General features: G+C 38.0%; 1 protein-coding gene across 11 annotated transcripts in view; it reads left to right on the top strand.

Moving 5' to 3' along the window:
* Positions 1-345: 345 nt before the first annotated feature.
* The window catches only part of TCERG1 (transcription elongation regulator 1), a 58,452-nt gene continuing 37,911 nt past the window's right edge, over positions 346-20,886 (top strand). For 2 of the 11 annotated variants that reach the window (XR_003427753.1, XM_027081706.1), the window contains exons 1-7: positions 347-469; positions 6,341-6,566; positions 8,903-9,055; positions 10,106-10,553; positions 10,864-10,983; positions 14,877-15,119; positions 19,329-19,391. Coding sequence is in view for 10 of the 11 variants with exons in the window: in XM_027081706.1 (XP_026937507.1) it covers positions 411-469; positions 6,341-6,566; positions 8,903-9,055; positions 10,106-10,553; positions 10,864-10,983; positions 14,877-15,119; positions 19,329-19,391 (1,312 nt within the window). In the remaining variant the exon portion in view is untranslated. Of the gene's footprint in view, positions 470-6,340; positions 6,567-8,902; positions 9,056-10,105; positions 10,554-10,863; positions 10,984-14,876; positions 15,120-19,328; positions 19,392-20,886 lie in introns of all 11 variants that reach the window. The other 9 variants (XM_027081701.1, XM_027081699.1, XM_027081704.1 and 6 more) reach the window with 6 other exon arrangements.

Below are 20,886 nucleotides of genomic sequence, written 5' to 3'. Positions count from 1 at the left end.
GGAAATGGTCTCCACCCGAGCCAATATGTCCAGTATGAGGCCAATATGGCTCCACAACTGACTTTTCTGGAAGCCGGCAGACACGTGGCTACCGCAGGCCGAGGAGTACGTGGGAGGACCCAGTTTCACTTACCGCGAGAGGGCGCCGGCAGTTCCCCCTTGCTGAAGTCTCGTTTACCATAAAGCCTCCGAGCGACCAATCAACTGGCTGTCTCCATACCGCTTTCAAAGTCGGCGGGCCCTTTCACCAATAATAAGGCAGATACCATCCTCAGCTCGAGGATTGATAGACAGTCTGACCAGTCATTTCACAGATCTCTGCTATCTCCGCCTCTCTCGCGCGAGATTGACGATCCGCCCGGCCAATAGGGAACGCTGAGGCGGCGGGTGGAAGAACGCGGCCCTCTGTAATGGCGGAGCGTGGCGGGGACGGGGGGGACGGTGAGCGATTCAACCCGGGGGAGCTCAGGTAAGGGCGCTGCTCTACCTTACATCTTGGCGCTCCGGCGTCCCAGGGGCTCGGCCCGCCGCGCGGAGGGCCGGGGTGGAGGGTGGGCCGAAGACGCGCGGCGGCTGGGGGTCAGGACCGCATGGGATTGGAGAAGGGGGAAGGGAAGGCGGCTTGAATGAGGGAGCCGGGCCGGGACTGGGTCGCGGCCTCCTGCACGTTCTTGGGGCGCTTCCTGCGGTTTTCGCGGGGCCCCGGCGCCCTTCGCGGCCTGCGGCCCTTGGGCCGGACCCGGCGTTCCCGCTTTGGGGCCCCGCCTCAGGCGCGGGCCGCCTCAGCCTTGCTCCCGGCGCGACGCCGGCGGGGGCCCAGTTTTCCTCCCGGAAGCCTTCCACGCCTCAGCCAACTCCCCGGCTCGGTCTTCTCCACGCCCTCCGCCGCCCTTTGGAGTCCCCACGTCTGCCCTGTTCCTTCTTCCCCACGTTGCTTGCTTTTCATTAACTTCGTGCGGCCTTCCTTTCTCGTATCCTTTGGTTTCTTACCCCGTATTTGTGAGTAGTAACAATAGCAGCAGCCGTTTGTTAGGTGCTTCCAGGGGCCAGAGGACCCTTTCCTTAGACTCGTTTCTTGTGATCCTCACACCCATCCTTTGGAGTAGTTGCTGTTCTTATTTTGCAGGCCCCAGTGCAAGAGCCATCTTCAGTTAAGTGACTTGCCCATCTTACAGGTGAGGAAACTGAGCCTCGTAGAGGTTGGGGAAGTAGAACCGGCTCGGTTTGGTGGAATCGTGGCTCCAGGAAGTGGCTTGAACCCAGGCAGCCAGACTCGGTGCACTCTTCCATTCCTCTTCCTTCTGTTTGTCTGCTCACGCCATCGCCCTAAGGATGGCAGTGACCTTTCTTGCCTTGGTTTTTCCCTGCCTCTGGAATTTGTAATTAAGTGTCTTGGAGAGAAAAATCTTTAGTCAGTGGTTTTTAAGGAAAACGAGGTACTAAGCTTTGCGTGTATTTGATACTTTTTTTTTTTTTTTTTAATGTTTCTGGGTGGGAAAAATGTCATGTCAGATGTTCAGCTCCCATTCTGAATTGTGCCACTGTCAGTCTTTGAGAATGAAAAAGCGCAGAATAAGTTATGAGGACTCTAGTATTGTCTAGAGCACCAGATGAAATTGTATAAGGAAAACGGGTATTGTTACTTAAGTTTTCAGGGAAAAAGAAAAAGTCATGTTTTTTAGATTCTGAATGGTCACAAAAATTCTTACTCTGGTAGGAATGAAGTCTTATTTCAGGGATGTATCTCAAATCCTTTAAACCCCACGTGTACACTTCAGTAATGAGTGATCAAAGTGCATTGCCAGGGTCGTTCAGTTTTCGTGATGAAAGGTTCATTCCTGATTCTGACCTTAAGAGAAGGTTACTAGTCTTACAGGTTTATTTGGGAACATTACTTTGCGTTTTAGAGAGTATTTTTCTTCAGTTTTACAATGAGTAGCCTTTTAGACTTTAATAGTAGTCTAGACATTGTTGCAAAACTGATTTGAATAGGACTTTAAATTAGGTGTTCTGTTGGAAATGTTTTATACCTTAGCCTGTTGGGTTGGAAGTTCCTTCCAGAGCATATTGTAGACTTTTATTTTAACATTTGTCATGGTTTAAGAGAAATTAGTTGTTTTTTGGCCTCTGATGGCAGAAATTGGGGCTTAATTTTTGTATTTGTATTCTGAACGCATGTCATGGTGTGTCACTATCATAGTGCCTGAAGAATAAGGTGTTCAGTGTATATATATTGTAAATAAATGAATAGAGGAGATTTAGAGATGGTCCGTGTAGTGGACCCACATTAATTAAGTGTGTGCAGTGTGAGAGTCACTGACCTAGGTGCTGGCAGTAGAGTCTTGAACCAGACTAAAAACCTTTTTCCTCAGGGACCTTCCATGCTAATTAAGATTGATCTAAATTCCAAACTAACCACATCAAATGAGGAAATCAGCCTGCAAATGTGAAGAGACTTACATAGGGTCACCGAGGTATTGGCAGGGTCTGGATTAAAACCTAGGTCTCCTCACTTAGTCTTCCTTTTAATTTGCCTGCCATATATCAGCATTTAAAAAATTTTTGCTCTTCCTGTTATATTAAAGTATTTGCAGACTTGTCTTCACCATTGGGAAGATTGCATATCTGGATTTAGTACTTCTAGGGAAATACATTTGTTCTTGTAAAAAAATTTTTTGGGTTTCTGTTCATGCAAGTAGGCTTCTGTTTTCCTAAAGATTGAAAGTGGTAGGAATGCAAATAACCTACAATAGACAGAATTTATTTGGAGTTCCAAATGCCTTTCTATTCCTTTGTGGTTGAGGGCCATTAAGATTTAGAGTTATATTTGTATAGATCCTTTACCCAAGGCCTATATTTACTTATTAATGCTTTATGACTTATGATAAGGTACTTGGCAGTCTAAATTTCCTCAGCTGTATAATGGGAATAAGAATATGTTGGTGTTACCACTGACTAACTACCATAAACAAGTTCTTTTTCTGTGCCATAGTTTCCTCTGTAAAAATGGTGCCAAACTTATCTTATTGGGTTGTTGTTAGGATTGAAAGACTTAGTACAAATAATGTCCCTATAACCGTACCAGGTATATAGGAAGTACCCAGGGTTCACTATCATTATTAAAACAATAATTGAACACTACCATCCTGGACACTGAGATGCATCACTATAATAAGGAGAAACTATGTACTAGTGGGTAGAGATAATACAAAAGTAAACAAATAAGTGAGATGTTTTTTCATAGCATTTACCATAATTGTAAACTCAAATTGGGTAATGAAATAGAGAGGGGCTGGGAGAGACTAGGGTGAGAAAGGAGTTTAAGGTGAACTTTGAGCTGAGACTGAAGAGTGAGTCAGTTATATAAAGATCTGGGGAAAAGCATGCCAGGCAGAGGGAACAACTGCAGAGGCTTCAGGGTAATCAGGTAGTTAATCAGAAAGACTAGAGTCTGTAGAGAGGTCAGCAAGGGCCAGGTTATGTAGAGCCTGCTAATGATAATTATAGTAATAGTTAACACTACTAATATTAAAACCGTTTAACAGTAATTTTAGTATTTTACTAAATTATTAGTATTTTACTAATACTCTTACTATACTGATGTTACAGCAACAGCAATAATAGCTAATACTTAACGTGCTGGGTGCTGTTCCAAGTTCTTTATTAGCTCATTTAATCCTCAGTGCAGGTCTGGTGAGGTTGTTGTGATGAAGCAGTGTATATAAAGAGGTCAGCACGTGTGCTATACATATCTGACATCAGAAAATGGCAACTTGAGGCTGTCGATAGAGGAAATTATGTGAATTTTGCCACCATTTTCATGGCAGACTTTGAAAGCCATGTAGTCAAATTGGCCACCAAGTGCTTTTCAGGTAGAGCACTATGCTAGGTTTGTGGGGGAATGAAAGTAATGATAGTTAAAATAGTTTACTGTGTACCAGGTACTATCCTAAATGTTTCATGGGGATTATCTCATTGAACAGAGAGGTTTTATTTCTATTCCCCCCCCCACCCCTCGCTCATTTACATGTGAGTATATTCAGGCTCAGAAAAAATGTGAGCAGCCTGATAGCAAAAGGCAGAGCCCTGATTTGACTCTTCATGCTTTTAGAACCTAAAATGCTTAACTTCAAGTTATAACTAGGAAGTGTGAAATTCTAAAGAGAGAAATAGTATAGATTTTTTGAAAAGGAAGAGGCAGATTCAGGAAATCTTAGATTAAGATACATTGTTAACTGAAGGCTGAAATGGAATATCTTTTCTTGGTGGTTAAGTTTTTTCCTGCCCTAAAGGTTAAGACATTGCTTCAATACAGTGACCATCTGTCTTTTGGGAGTGCATATAATTTGAAAAAGACTGATTATTCTTTTTGCACTCACTTTTAAACTCATATTTTCTAACATTGAGTGTAGGATCATTTGCAGATTTGGTGAAATATATTTGGTATGGTAGTTCTGGATGTGTTTACAATCCTAGTGCTCTCCTAGAAGGCAAATTGGTTCTTTATTAGGATTTTTTGTGTCAGAATTGAATTACGATGTGGAAAACTTAGAGAACATTGAAACGGGGGTAGTCTTAAGCATAGGATTGAAAAGTGTAGGAAAGTTGGAAGAGCCTGGTGAGGAGAGAGTATAAGAATGATTACCATCAAATGTACATGAGGAATATAATTGTTAATCTTCTCTTGAGCACTGAAATGTAAATTTCATGTATAGTGGAGAGATTTATCATAGCTACTGGGAAGACTGTGATAGGTGCTCAGTAAATTGACTGGCAAATTATAGTAAAGATTTTTTTAACATTCTATATACCCTATTTGTAAGATACAGTATTACCTAGGTGTTCAATGGTACATTCAGCAAATACTTATTGAGCCTTACTATGGGCAGGCATAACTATGTGCTGGGGGTATAAAGGTGAACAGGACAGACAATTGTTGCTCAAAAGGGGCTTAGATAGAAAGCATGGTATAGCATTTAAGAGCCATTCACCTGTGTTTGAATTCTGACTTTACCACTGAACCAGCTGTGTGGCCTTGGGCAAGTTATCTTACTTTTGTGCACCTTAATCTGTAAAATGAGTTTGATAAAATCTATCTCAGGGTTGCTGTGATGATTAAATAACTTAAAAAGAGCTTATGATTACTGCCTGGCACATAGTAAGCACTTGTTAGAGTTAATAATTTTTTTAAAAAAGCACTTATGAGAGGAGATAGATAATGCCATCTTACGTGATATTGCTTATGTGCTTGAGTGCCATGGAGAAAATAGGGTGTTTAGCTAGAGATTGAAGGGTGGGGTGGGGTGCAGTGTACAGAGGGCTTTCCCTTTAGTTAGAGAATACTAATGATCTCTTAAGCTGCTCCTCTCCCCTGCTATAAAAACCTTGTATTTGGAAGTAATTTCAAACTTCCAAAAAGTTGCAAAAACAAATAGTATGCTTAGTGTTAATATTTTACCTGTTCTGCTTTATTACTTGTCACATACATGCTCTCTGTTTCTCTGAGCCATTTGAGGGTAAGATACACACACACACACACCATGGCCCTTTACCCCTAAATACACACACAGACACACACACACACACAGACACACACACACACACAGACACACACACACACACACACACACGGCTCTTTACCCCTAAATACTTGAGTATTTATTTTCTGAGGGTAGAGATCTTTTCTTACTTAACTACAGCACAGGCATCAATGTAAATTTGCGTTGATAAAATACTTTAATCTGTTGTCTGTATTCCAGTGTTGTCTATTAATCCATTATGTCCTTTATAGCATTTCTTCTCTCTAGTTTAGGATCCTGTCTAGAGTTGGTATTGTGTTGTCATGTCTCTTTGGCCTCTTTAATCTGGAACATTTCCACAGCCTTCCTTTGTCTTTTTTGTATAACATCAACATTTCTGAAGAGTATACTCCCTGCTGCCCCCTTTCTAATAGAACATTCTTCATTTTGTGTTTGTCGAATAGCTCCTTATTAGATTGAGGTTATGCATTCTTGCCTGGAATAGGTGATGTTGTGTCCCTCTCAGTCACATTAGGTCAGTTTCTCTATTGCATAGGTGTTTTGTTCATCCTTCTTTGCAACTGTAAGAAACATGTGGGAAGATACTTTAAGACTATCCAAATAACCTCCCTCATCTAAATTTCCTCCTAGATTTGGTGTCCATTGATCATTCTTACTGATGCACTCTATTGCAGTGTACAATATGACTTTCCAACTCTACTTGCTCTTAAGGGCTTTAAAAATTTGATGTAATTAGAGATTAGTAGCTACATTTTTGTTACGTTGAGAAAGAAAAATTTATTCATGGCTTTCCCACACAGGATGGCTCAACAGCAGGCCTTGAGGTTCCGAGGCCCAGCTCCCCCACCAAATGCAGTGATGCGAGGCCCACCACCTCTCATGCGACCTCCTCCACCTTTTGGTATGATGCGAGGCCCTCCTCCACCACCTCGGCCCCCATTTGGACGTCCTCCTTTTGATCCTAATATGCCACCAATGCCTCCCCCAGGAGGGATTCCTCCACCTATGGGCCCTCCACACCTCCAGGTAAAGAATATAGAGGTAGCTGTTTCTTTGTTGGCATTAGTGTCAATATTATATATGGGTTTTGCCTTTAAAACCTGTGTTCTTGGTTTTATAGGAAAATGGGAACTAAAGAGAACATCCTTATATTAATGTGTTGCTCTAAAAGCACTGGTAACAATAATTAGTATGGAAATTCAGACTGGAAATGTATATGGTGATAGAAAAATGTGTTAAGTTAGGATTGAATAGGGTAGTTCTAACCTGCCTTAGTCTCTGAAAATTGTCTTTAGTAATCCATCTTCTTTATGGGAAATGAAGTTTGAAATCTTATGTATAGAGTAGGGGAAATTTGTTTTCAGTGATACATATTGCAGGTAAACTTAAATATATATGTATGTATATTCCTGAGCAGTTCTCCCCAGAAATGATGCCTAGTATAGAATCTAGAAAGTGACAACAAACACATTTTGTAAGCACAATATTTGGATTTTATTCCTTCCCCAGAAAAAAAATACAGTTATCTTACAATTTTAGAAATAGAATTGTTATGGGATTTCTTTAAATAAAAACTTTTGTGGTGTTTTAACCTGAGGCATATATCCCTCTTTAGTGTAGATAGACCCAGTTATTGTCTGAAATGAGGTTATGAAGGTATCAACTCTCAAAAATATCTACTTTTGAGATTATATTCTTTTTGACTGAGTATGTTTCTATGTTTTCTTAGTTTATTCAGCCTGTACCATTCTGAAACGAAATAAATACAGTAGTATCATCTCCCTTCTGTTAGCTTGGATAATCAAGAATGAACTTACTAAAAATAGAAAGAGATAATGAGCTACTGTTTAAATGATGTTAACTCTGTTTCAATAGGGTTATATTTATGGAAGAAACACCAGGTTTTAATACTTTGCTTAGTAATTTTGTTGCCTTCCTAGTAATGAGCAGCCCCCCTTTCCCCCACCCCCTTAAACAAATTGTTAAATGGTTTTATGTTTTCTTCAGGATTAGAATAGGAAGTAACTTTTTGACCTACTGACTGGTATAACTTGTTACATGTGAATTTATTCTACTTTGTGCCTTTAATAGTTAAAGTCCTTGCAGAATATTATAAAATGTAATGGATTAATGTAACCCTCTAATGGAAGTATATCAGATGTTACAATGGGATACTTTCTAATGTTGTGATGCTTTTCTTGGTCTTGATGGATGATTGTGTGGTTTTACAGTAAATCCAAGTGATTTCCAGCTCCTGGTGCATGAGATATATTTGGGGTAGATATTTTATAGAACATGGGCCTGTGTGCTGATGCTTGAAAGACAGCAAGCTGAATCCAGAAAGACTGGAGTATGGAAAAGAAAACATTTTTAGGAAAATGAAATACAGTTGCACATTATTAGCATAATGTCAATTCTATTATCCAGATTAAGATGCTTTGGATAATTGAATTCTAATGTTACTTGTAGATTATAGAGGAAATCTTTTAATCCCTGTTCAAAATCTGTTTTCAAAATGGCAGACCTCTTTTCTGGTTTGGTGAGTAAGATATAGCAGTTACAGTTAAATTGTTTGGTTCAGGATCTTGGCTTGGGTCAGCAGTCGTTGAAGGAATTATCAGATAGTGTTGAATCAGTAATGAATGGTTCCAGGAGTTGTTTTTTTTTTTAAACTATAATATATACCATTTAAATTCTCATTTAAATTAGCCATTTTCCTGGCTAATTTTTTTTTTTTTTCTTGTAGGAAAAGAGAACAAAGGGTTAGGTATATCTGGTTTTTCCTTTTTAGTTATTGCTATGTTATTTGTAAATAAGAATCAGTTTTTTTCTTTTGAAAGTAATCTAGTACCCAATGTATGAAATAGGCAGTTAGGGTATAAAGAACAAAGCAAAACTCACCCATAATGCTATAACCCAGAGATGACTATTGTTAGTACTTTTTTGTTTTTTTGGTTTTTTTTTTGCGGTACGTGGGCCTCTCACTGCTGTGGCCTCTCCCGTAGCGGAGCACAGGCTCCGGACACGCAGGCTCAGCGGCCATGGCTCACGGGCCCAGCTGCTCCACGGCTGTGGGATCTTCCCGGACCGGGGCACAAACTCGTGTCCCCTGCATCAGCAGGCGGACTCTCAACCACTGCGCCACCAGGGAAGCCCTATTAGTATTTTGATGTACTTCTTTCTAGTCTGTTTAGTAATCATTTTTATTACAGAGAAACTTCTCTTACATAACCTAGATAAATGTATCTGAATTGACTATAAAACTAGTTTCTCTTACAGTGCTTTACTTTTGGGTAGAATTTAGTAATAATTTGAAGGAAAAAAGATAAACACAAGTGACATTACTTCTTGTGAATTAACAGAGACCACCTTTCATGCCTCCACCCATGGGAACCATGCCTCCTCCACCGGGTATGATGTTTCCACCAGGAATGCCTCCTGTGACTGCTCCTGGTACTCCAGCGCTGCCTCCTACTGAGGAGATATGGGTTGAAAATAAAACTCCAGATGGGAAGGTAAATTATAAAATGTATTTAGGTTGTTAGCTTCTTAGTAACAGAAGAGTAAAACAGGAGTTCTGGCAGATTGAGATCAGTGACTATATCTTTGCCAATTAGGAATGAGCCTTGGGTAAGCCAGGGTGGGGCAGGAGTCCTGGAAAGCCTCACTGGATTGGACTTATGCACAGACATAAGGTGGCCTGGAGCACTTACATAGGTTTGCCTATGATTCTGGAAGCCTGTATTTTAAGTATGTGCCTTGGGTCCCCAAAACAGCCCTCAGGTTTAGTGTTTGCTAGGAGAACTCACAAGACTCAGCACGTAGTTGTATTTGCAGCTAAGACTAATTACAGAGAAAAGATACAAAGCAAAACCAGCAAAGAGAAGGAGGTGCATGGGCTGCAGTCTGGAGCAACCACGCACAAGCTTTCCGGAGTCGTTTCAGTGGAATCGTATAGAATGTGTTTAATTCCTGCGACTTGGCATTGTGAACACACAGGTGAAGTGTTGTCTGCTGGGAAAGCTCTCCTGAGCTGAGGAGTCGAGGGTTTTCATTGGGGACTGGTCCTATATCTGGCAACATCTGCCCAGCACATACCACATTCCAGACTCCCAGAAGGAAGGCATGTATTCAGCATAAACTGCATTGTTTGCATAAACAGTTTAAACATAATGAGCCATTCTTATCAGTTAGGGAATGATGGGAACCCTCCTGAAATCTAAGTTTCCAGATGCCAGCCAAGGACCAACATTGTGGGCGGGGCTTTCTAAGGATAGCAGTCTCAGGCCCGCTGTGTTAACTTTGTGCACAAAATATAACCTTGGTTCTCCTTTTTTGGTGTGTGTTAAAAATATAGTGTGCTCATTATAGAAAACTGGGGGGGGAAGGAAAAAAGGAGTGAAAAAGTACCTTTAGTCTCATCATATACAAACAGCCAATTTTGGTGTACTTTCTGTTTTGTAAGGTTTTTTTAAATACTGTTTAAGACAAAATATAGTTGTATTATTGTTTATAAATGATAGTTGACAGATTCGTTGATACTGATGATTTTGCTTTCTCTGCAGGTTTATTATTACAATGCTCGGACACGTGAATCTGCATGGACCAAGCCAGATGGAGTTAAGGTCATTCAGCAGTCAGAACTGACACCTATGCTTGCAGCCCAGGCCCAGGTTCAGGCCCAGGCCCAGGCCCAGGCCCAGGCGCAGGCACAGGCACAGGCACAGGCACAGGCACAAGCTCAAGCTCAAGCTCAAGCTCAAGCTCAAGCGCAGGCCCAGGCACAAGCGCAGGCGCAGGCGCAGGCACAGGCACAGGCTCAGGCTCAGGCTCAGGCCCAGGCCCAGGCCCAGGCCCAGGTGCAGGCGCAAGTGCAAGCACAAGCAGTGGGAGCTTCCACCCCTACGACCAGTAGCCCAGCACCTGCGGTATCCACTTCAACGTCATCATCAACCCCATCCTCTACCACTTCTACCACAACAACTGCCTCTTCAGTTTCGCAGACAGTATCAAGTGAGTACTAGTCAGCATGTGTTTTCATTTAGGGGCTAGAGAAATGGACAAGTGGGAATGCATTCCAAAATGATCCTAGTGTTTTAGGTATTATCCTTGATGTTATTTAAAATATGTTTTTGACATTAAGACTTTTGGCTAAAAAGAACAGAAATTTACATTAGTAGAAGAAATTATTTGCCCAGTTGAAATTCATGAAGCTAAACTGGGGAAGTGTAGAGTTAGCTATTCAACTTGGCCAACAGTAATGCTGGGTGATGTGGGGTTTGCAGAATAAGTGTAAGTCTTGGCCCCTGCCCCTATCTTGCAGAGTTTCCAGTTTTTCTAATTGAGGAGGCAAGAATAATGCATGTGAAACAATTAGAGAATAGCGTGCAAAGTTATGCAGCGAAAATAGAAGATATAAGAATTCAAGAAAACGGAGAGACAAGTGAGTGGACTACATGGGTATTGAGGTTTATCATAAAGGATGTGTGATAGGATTTGAATAGGTTCAAAGTTTCAGAGAGGTGTTTCAGGTAGTGGGAAACGTAGGTCAGGAAATGAGGATAAATGTAGTTTATGAATTGTTAGGTGGGAGGATTTATATTGGTTAATATATTGAATAAGAGACCAGGTTATGAAGAGTTTTAAGAACAAGGCAAATGGATGAGGCAGGCAGGCACTAGGCGGTCTATATGAATGCAGTATTCTGGAAGATTTTTATGGCACTCGTTCTCTGGGTAGTGTTGAAATCAGGGAAACTTGGGAACTTTTCAGTAACCTTGTTTAGAGGTAGATGGGTCCCAGAATGGGATGCAGGCAGATGAAATGTGGAATTGTGTTAGAAGCAGTTCGAAAGGTAAGAGAATTTTCAGGTATGAAGACACAGAGACCCAAAGGTTACATCTTTTTTATAAAGATGAGAGACAATTAATAGATTTCAGGGATGAGGAGAGAAGAATATTAATTTGCTTGAAAGATTGTCATTAATATTTATGCTACTAGTTCTGGATTTTATTTGGTTCTTTTTTTTTTTTGATATAAGTATGCTGCTGCTTTTTCTACAGGCTGAGATTGAGCCCCCAAATATTTACATAATTTTATTTATTGGATTATTTATTATGATACTGGCATGAAGATACATAATTATCCCTACAAGGCGATTATAATTTAGATTATTTTGCTACCTGGATAATGGGAGAGAATTAAAAAAAAAAAAAACTGTCTCTCTTCTCTCCCCCAGTAGCTTCAGGGACTAGGGAATTATTAGTGTATATTACCTTGTAAGAAATATGTACATGAGAGAAATTTAGTCATCCTACTGAATTTAAATTCAAATTTGATTTTATTTTACTGATGTGCGTAGTAACCGAAGAAGTAAGGTACATGTGATATGGAGACAGTTTTTTTAAAGGCCCTGTTTGATATTTTTTAGAGGGCTTGGGAGAAAATGTACTTAATAGAAAGATGTAAATAATGCTTTACCAGGTCTCTTGTAGCTAAGTTGAATTCTGAAAATACAGATTAACAGTGATACTAGCTAGTTGGTTGAAGGTCTTTGCCTTTTTATAGGCAAATGCTTCTAAAACCTGTGGGGCAAGGCAGAAAACAGTCAGTTTTTATGGGGTACTTGTGGTGATGGGAGAAGGAGATTAATTAAAAGCAGTGTGGTTCTATGTGGAGGCTCTGTGTTGCTTCTGTTTTATTCCCTGCCTCTTCGGAAGGAAAAATAGTAGTACTTTGTTTTAAGGGAGGTGGGTAGCCAAAAACTTTTAACTGTTCTCTTTGTATTTCATTTCCATATCGGAGTGGTCTATCAGTAGGCCCATAGGTATCTTGTCCATTACCAACCATTCTATTCAGAATTCCTGTTTTTCATTTTTTGTACTACCCTTCAGTGATAGGGAGGCCTTTATTCTAAGAACAGAATAGCAAAATCTTGTTCTTTTTACAGCTTTTAAACATCAATTTTGATGTTGTCTTTCTGAGTATTCCTGATAGCTGTTTTTATTTCGCTTGATTGAGTGTCAAGAAGTGTTATCAGTCTTAATATTTCTCCATCTCTTAGAGATAGTCACTTGTCTTTTTTAGTTAAGATCTGAGGCTGGATTAGTAGTATATTTTGAGATCAAGTGTTACACTAGTTATTTTAGCAAATGGAGTTAGTAGGAATTTACCTGCTCTAAAGTCCTAGCTACCATTCTCCCAGCTTCCCAGTTAATTCTTTTGTTGCCTTTGTCCCTTTTCTCTCATGACGCATGGCAACTAATCAAATTCAGAAAATCCTGTGTCAGCAAGAGGAATAGGTTGAGTGAATACTTTTTGCCATCTCCATTTCGTGTTCCTTTCCCCCTGAAATTTGATGCCTTTGTAACTCATTTTATTTTCCTGACTCAGTACTTTGTATTGTGAGTTTAGCAAATATTACTAAATACTATTACCATGATTTTTTAAAAAATGTAATTCTGTGAACTGCAGTATAAACCTGTGGGTAAATTGAACTAAAAATTAAGGAATTTATATTTTAACCTCAGTTGAGCATAAACTCATTTTATCCTATGCAAGTTTTGTGAAAAATGCTGATGAAATCCTCCTCCTCAGGGAAGTTGGGAAGAATAACTTGATATATATTCAGCCATTGCAGTAGATTACAAATGCTAAATGGTATATGTATGGGACTGGGCAAATGTTGCATGTAATTTGTATTTTTCATACTGTTATAAAATTATATTAATATGATACTGTACCCTAAGGCTAGGTCTATGCTAGACCACCAATTCATTCCTGGGCCCCTGAAGATACTTGTTTGGCCCTGCTGTCTATTTAGCCAAGGTGAGTCCCTCATTAACAAGTATGAAATTGCTGACATCTTCCCAGCCTAAGTGAGTTTTTCATTGTTAGGAGCTGAAGGAAAGACAGTGAGAAATTTTTTCAGTTGGATTATTGGGTGGTTTGCATTAAACAGTGTGCTTTCCCTTAGAATAAAATTGGCATAAAGATTAGGAAAGCACTGCTTTATTTAATTTGATAAATTTCATTCTTATTCCAGTATAGGTAAAGTTTGGCATTTTTCTTTATATCAAGATAAAGATGAAGTATTAGTTACCAATGAATTATGAAAATGAATTTTGTTTTGGAACTAGATGGGTTGTGAATAAATAACAAAAAATGTTTTGTAATATTTGAGAACTGAAACTTAAAAAAAGGAAATATGAATTTTATATATTTTGGGGGTCACAAAGTGTGATTACTAGGGATAAAATGTTTTATTTTTGATATTTAAAAATAACATATTAGCAGAACCAAATTATCCTGAATTTCACATTTTGCTGGTCTCTCACACTGGAAACCTGAGTTATTTTTTTTTCTTTTTTTACCTTTTTATTTTGAAATAATTATAGAGAAACCCAAGTCGTTTTTGACTCCATTTGTTCATATCCAGTCAGTCATTAGTTATTGCATACCTTTTTCTCTCTGTTCTTCCTTGCTTGGACAACTCCAGATATGTTGAAATTGATTTTCCCACCTCTGTTCTTCCTTTTCTTCCTATGCATCCGCCAGGTTAATTCATCAAATGAACAGTGATTGTTACTCTTCCATACAGAAGCCTTCATTCTACCTCCCCCACATCCCTTTTACATTCATGAAGTCACATAAATAACGTGTGAATGCATTCTTATAAAAAAAATCAAACTCTAACGAAGCATGTGTAGTAAAAAGTAAAAGGTGTACACATACGTTTTGGTGTTCATTCTTTTAGATCATTTCTCTACGTTTACATAAGTTCTTCCCTTTCCCTACCCAGTCAAGTGCTGACTCCTTAGTCGTCTGTTCAAGGCCTCCCACTTTATGCCTCTGGCCTGCCTTTCCAGCTGTAACTCACTGGTTCTGTTGGTATGCCTAGTGTTTTACTAGTTGACTGCTTGTCTTCTGTTTTCTAAACAATACCTTGTTGTCCCCTACTCTTTGCTTTTACTCACTTTTCTCACCACTTGCTTATTTACTCCTTTCACTTTGTCATTTTCCTTGTTGAAATCCTAATCTTTCAAGGCCTATCACCACAGTATAAAATTTTCTGTACTGTCTCACAGTAAGAAATGGTCTTTGGGTCTTGAGTTACACTCCTATACATTTATCCCATTTCACTTTGTGTTTTAGTTATTGTTTATGTTTCATTTAACTATTTTCAAGCTTCTTGGAAGACAGAGACCTTGTTATAAATTCCTTGCAGTGCATGGAATGGGCCCTAAATACTTACATACTGAATGAGTGAATGATGAATGAATATAGTAAAATGGTTTATGAAGGAGTGATACATATTTCTGTTTTATCTTTTATCAGCACCCACAACACAAGATCAGACCCCAAGTTCTGCTGTTTCAGTTGCCACGCCTACAGTTAGTGTTTCAACTCCTGCTCCTACAGCCACACCTGTGCAAACTGTTCCTCAGCCACACCCCCAGGCGTTACCTCCTGCCGTTCCTCATTCAGTACCTCAGCCAGCAGCAGCAATACCTGCTTTTCCACCAGTAATGGTACCTCCATTTCGTGTTCCCCTTCCTGGCATGCCAATTCCACTTCCAGGTAAACCAATAGATAATAATAGTTTTTCCAGCTATGTTTTCATATTGTCAGTTAGTTTGTTCTCATGTGTCTGTTGCATTTGAAATTTGCCTTGAATCTCACTTGTTTGAAACATTTTTGAAAGATTCATGGCTAACTGCAGTATTTTTCTCTTCAGTTTTGGTAAATGTCCTTTTCTGTTGTTGTTTACATGTCTTAAAATTAGAGCCACATTTAAAGCTACACTCATTTTGGATAATGGCCCCAATGAATTAAAAATGATCATCTTTTTGTGTAAATATGTTCTAAATGCAATATTTTAAGGGACTGAGTGTATGAAGTTAAGAAATCACAGGTCACAATAGGTAAAACAAGTTAAGTGATTTCTATATCATGCATTGGTCTAAGCACTTTACATGGAACAATTCGTTTAGTTTTCACAACCGTCTTATGAGGTAGATACACACACAGGTTAAGTTACTTGCCCGTGGTCACATAGCTAATAAGTGATGGTGTTGGGGTTTGAGTCTGGGCACTCCAGATCCAAAAATCATGCTCGTAATAATTACGTTATACTGAGAAGAAAATGTGAGTCACTTAACTTAAAAAAATTCATCTAAAACAGAAAGCATAAGTTTCCCTTGTAACAATTGTGAAGTATAACAGGCACCATTTTAACGTTTAATTATGGTGAGTTCATGTGTTTTTTTTTTTTAGGGGAAATCATTTCAACTAGAGAAGGAATTAAAAGATTGTGGAGTAGAATTTTTCCCACAGGGATTGAACAGTGGTAGTGTTTGGCATTGTAATTTGAGCGTGTTTGCTGTTGTCAAACATATTTACTCCTTAATCCATGGTCCGTTCTCCTAGAATTATAGTTGAAAATGTTGACGCCTTAGAGAGGTCAAGCTCACAAGGCTAGTTTGTAGCAAAGATGAATAGAACCTAGGCCTCTTGTCTTCTAATTTCACACTCCTTTCACTATGGTTGCTGCTTTATTGTACTAGTTTTTGTGTAAGAATAGGGTTGTGATACAGCTATTTCTTATATTTGCACACATTTTAATTATCACACTATTTCCTTGTAACTACTTCGAAAAGAACACTTTCATATATTACACCTTAGCAAGAAAAAAACCAAAAATTTAAGAATTAGTGGGTTTTTTGGAAAACCTTTTTACATGTTGTCGATGTAGTGTTAGATAATTAAATGACCAGTATGTGATGTTTAAGAAACCGAAATCACTTAAAAGTAAGAAGAAAATAAAAAATGTTGTCTCTGATACTAGGGATTACCCTTTTTCAAAATTAAATTTAAGATTAAGCAGCTGATACTTTCCTCTTTGGATATACTCTTTGTAGAAAATTAAATGATGAATGGATAAAAGCTTGATATTCGTCATAACCTCTTGCAATCTTGGTCTGCTTTAGGGTCAGGGACAGTGTTAAGACCAGATCCTGGATTCTGAGCGATCGTAAGGAGCTGAGATTGTTAATTCTGTAGAGAGAAGATTGAGAGGTAGCATAATAACATATATGAGGTATTGGAAAGGCTGTTGTCTAAAAGAACTTTGGTTTTGCTTTAGAGGTTCTTAATAGGACCAGTGGGTGAAAGAGTAGCAAAATTTATTTCTGTAGAAAGTGGAATTTTGTCACAGTAAAATCCCTTCAGTTATAGCTGTCTTTGGATGTCTTGGTCTTCTCTGGTCCTCATCCCACCGTTAAATTTTAGAACAGGTGGTAACCGTTTGTGTTACCAGATGAGGTAGTACCTATGAAGTTTGGCAGTAAAAGGCATTTAATAAATGGGAGCCACTAATAATACTTTGTAGGTCAGTTGGAAGAGAACCTGAGTTAGATAATCTGTAAAATTTTATGCAAGATACCAGAGATTCTTTGGAGAGGGAACTAATGTTTTATAGAAAGTAATATTTGTTTTATATAGTAAGGCATCTTAGAATTCGTTCATTTTCTCATTTCCCCTTTTAATTCAGTCATCTAAGGTACTTTAGTTAAAAAAAAAAAGAATGGAAAAGAAGACTTGTTTTTCTCCTCCCCAAATCTTTGGTTTTATGTATAATGCCATCTATCTCTGTTTTTCCTTTTTTATATCAATTCAACAGTAAGGTAAAGCAGGAGGAATTTGGATGTAATTTATCTTGGAGCCTTATATTCTATTTGAAATAGCAATGTATGGTGCTAATGAGGATGATTAAAGAAGGGATAGTGAAGATGAAGAAAAGGAGTGGAAGAGTTAGGTAAAATATAGGAGTAAGAGGTGGAGTTGGGGATAGTGAATTGGATTAGGATTACAGGATTTCTACTTCTTAGTCTGTAAAATCTTATTTGGAATTTTAAGAAGCTTATGGTCAGTGACATCAGGATTATCCAGAATACTAAATGGAATTTTCTAATTTCCTGGTAGAATATAATTTGAGGGTAGAGTTGTAGGAAAATTGAACAAATGCTCCTTTTTAAAAGAAGGTTAAAAATTTAGATGTTTGGTTATTTTGTGAGTCTTCATGATATGCATATAGTCACCCTTAGAAAACCTTAAGTTGGTCTTTTTAACATGAGAAGAAACAAATATGTCCTTTTATTATGGCCTATAATGTTGATAGTCAAATACAAGAGTTCTGTGTTGGCCCAGCTGATATTTAGCAATGGCAGTTAGGCCTGAATATGAGTATATTTGACTTTCTTTTGTTTAAGTTGTATAGTTGAAATTACTTATTAGGAGATGGTTTTGGAGAACAGTCTTTGAGAGTAAAGTTCAGAGTCTAAGAATTGAATTTCTAGTGCTGACTTAGTAGGCTCAGTGATCCTGCAGATAGCAGTATTTATACTAATTTAAACCTAATATATGCTGTAACTTCCTTAATCAAATGAATTTTTCCATTGCTTTCTTTAAACATTATGGAAAATAAAACTATACATAAACTTTATTCAGCATACTTTTTTGATCCAGTGCATTTTAGTTTCATTGTTAATAGAAAGTTTAGCTTTAATATTTTTATTTAAAATAGTAATTAAGAAATTAAGGCACTTTTCAAATATTGGCAGTATTTTGTGTGTGTGTGCGCGTGAACATAGGTATGTTATTTACAAATGCAGGGGTTTAATTTAATTTTTGTCTCTGAATTAGGAAAAATTTATTTTTATGTACTTTAGTGGGGAAAAGAATTTATTACTTTTAATTTTTATCGGTACCAAAATAGGTTTAGTGTTTTTTTTTAGCCAAAACAAATAAAAAATAAAATTTAACTTCCCAACCCTTTGCCTTCAGCCTTTTCCTTTAAAAGTTTTTAAAAACTCTTAATTTTGATTTTCCTCAATTAATCAGTCTTAGTTTTCCAGCTTTTCGTTTCATTCCCTTTTTATCACCATTGTAATGCATCATGATGAGTCTTCATTCTTCTAAGAACTGTACGTAATTTCCATTCTTTAATACAAGTGCTACTCCTTTAGCTGGCTTAAACGATTGAGGTTTCTAAAGTAATCAGCCCAGGTAGTCATTAATGATACTAAAGGGGCTGTCTTCTTCTTAATTTGTTAGCCTGCCCCCACAGTGTTCCAAGCCCGTGGCATTCCATACAGCAGGCACTACACATGGATATTTTGTCAGTTGAATGCTACCCTCCTCTTCATCTTTGCCCTTTTATTTAAAGTATTATTTGCAGTGGTATATTGGGATCTATCTTATACTTTATTTTCTTCCTTTTCCTCCCACCCCTCTTTGTCCTATCTTACTCTTTTTCTACTTCTGCATGGTTATGCTCCATGCCTCTGCTTTTGCATGTAGTTCCCACTTAGCAGCAGCACAGAGAAAGTGTCTTGTTAGTGTCATGCTGCGTCTGCCTTTCACTGGTGTCTTAAGCAGCATGGGTTTGATGTCCTGTGGGAAAATGTCCCACATGAAAACATGAAAACTTGTTATGCATACGTAATGAAGGGGCTTTCCTTTGTTGAATTTAAACTCTTGAGACTCCTTCAAATATTATCAGCTGGTTTGATAAAAAGGTAATTGATGCTATAATTTAGAATTAGTTCTCATTGGATTTGGCACCACTTCCCACAAAATGTCAAACAAAAAGAAATTCTACTCCATCCTTGGTCTTTTTCATTGGAAATAACATTCTAAATTGTAGTGGTAAATTATTTCCCTGAATCCCAGTGGTAGCCGACATACAATGGCAGCTTTCCAACGTATGCTTGCTTATCCATTTTACAGGTGTAGCAATGATGCAAATAGTCAGCTGCCCGTATGTAAAGACAGTCGCTACCACCAAGACCGGTAATTTTTAAAACCATCTTAGTTTGTTTTGTCTGTAAGTTGGCATGGTAGTGAATGTTGTTGTTTATCCTTTTATTTATTTATTTTGCCCAAGTGAGTGGATTTTTTTATATTTTTCTTTTTAATGAGCAGTATAAATGCAGTTGTCATATTTGGCCAACACTTAATTTTCCCAATTGCCTGTAGTATTAGCTTCGTTGGTTCACAAAAGCAAATAAGGTCAAATCACTTTATATCTTAATTTTTGTAATAAGTGTAAACAACTTCATTCTCATATTCATAACATTTAATTTTATTTTTTGACGTGTGTTTTTAAGTTAAATATAAAAAAATCATTTCCATGTGTAAAGTGATGTGATTATGCTTGCATGCTAGTGAGTATATGTGTGTGAATATTTGTGTGTATAGTATAAATTTGCATTTTAAAGTTACTGAAGTTATCTACCTGAAACTTAAATTCTGGTATAGGATTTGAGTTTTTTTGTTTTTTCAATTTTGATTCACGTTTTTGATTATTTATAATACCAGCTTGTTTAGTTGTCTGGTGAAAAATATAGATCTTGGCTTATCTTTTAAAAAAAAAAAAAAAGAAACATTGCTCTCTTTCCGGAAAAGAATAAATTGTCAAAGAGTTTACAGGGATATCTCACTTAATCACTTAGTATATTAAAGTTGATTTGATAGTAAACTCAGTCATTTACTTTATTTTTACTTATTTATTTTTTCAATCATTTACCTTAAAATAGAATTTTATTCATATCCTTTTTAGGTACCTTAGAACAAGAAAACAATTTTGCCTCAGGAAATATGCTTAGTAAATGTGCTTGTTGCCTTGATTTCATTAGAATTTGAGGAAATTCTTTTTTTTTTTCCAAATAAATTTTATTTATTTATTTTTGGCTGTGCTGGGTCTTTGTTGCTGTGCACAGGCTTTCTCTAGTTGCACGAGCGGGGGCCCCTCTTTCGCTGCAGTGCACGGGCTTCTCACTGTGGCGGGCCCTTCCTTGCGGAGCACAGGCTCCAGGCACACGGGCCTCAGCATTTGTGGCATGCGGTCTCAGTAGTTGCGGCGCATGGGCCCAGCTGCTCCTCGGCATCTGGGGTCCTCCCAGACCAGGGATCGAACCCGTATCCCCTGCATTGGCAGGCGGATTCCTAACCACTGCGCCACCAGGGAAGCCCAGGAAATTCTTTATAAAAATATATTTCTATTAATAAGTAGAGAATGTACCATTATTTTTATAATTTATTATGTTATATTTTATTAAGATTTCACTTATAGGTGTGACCCAAATTTCTGACTGTTCTTAAGGTACTTCTTGGGTTCAATTTCTGAATCTAATTGAATTTAGGCATTAGAAGTAAACCAGGGATATAGATTTAAGTAATTAAATCATAATTTATATGATTTTTTTTGTTTCAACTGGCTCATTCATTATTAATGTTTAGTAGAAAGATTTAGCTCATATTTCAAAGTTTTATATCACAATTTGAT

The sequence above is a fragment of the Aethalodelphis obliquidens genome, unplaced genomic scaffold (assembly GCF_003676395.1).
Source record: "Aethalodelphis obliquidens isolate GAN/ISIS:26980383/991018 unplaced genomic scaffold, ASM367639v1 scaffold45, whole genome shotgun sequence".
NCBI classification, from domain to species: domain Eukaryota; kingdom Metazoa; phylum Chordata; class Mammalia; order Artiodactyla; family Delphinidae; genus Aethalodelphis; species Aethalodelphis obliquidens.
Note: the sequence above shows the minus strand (reverse complement) of the source record. Positions and strands in the feature narration are given on the sequence as shown.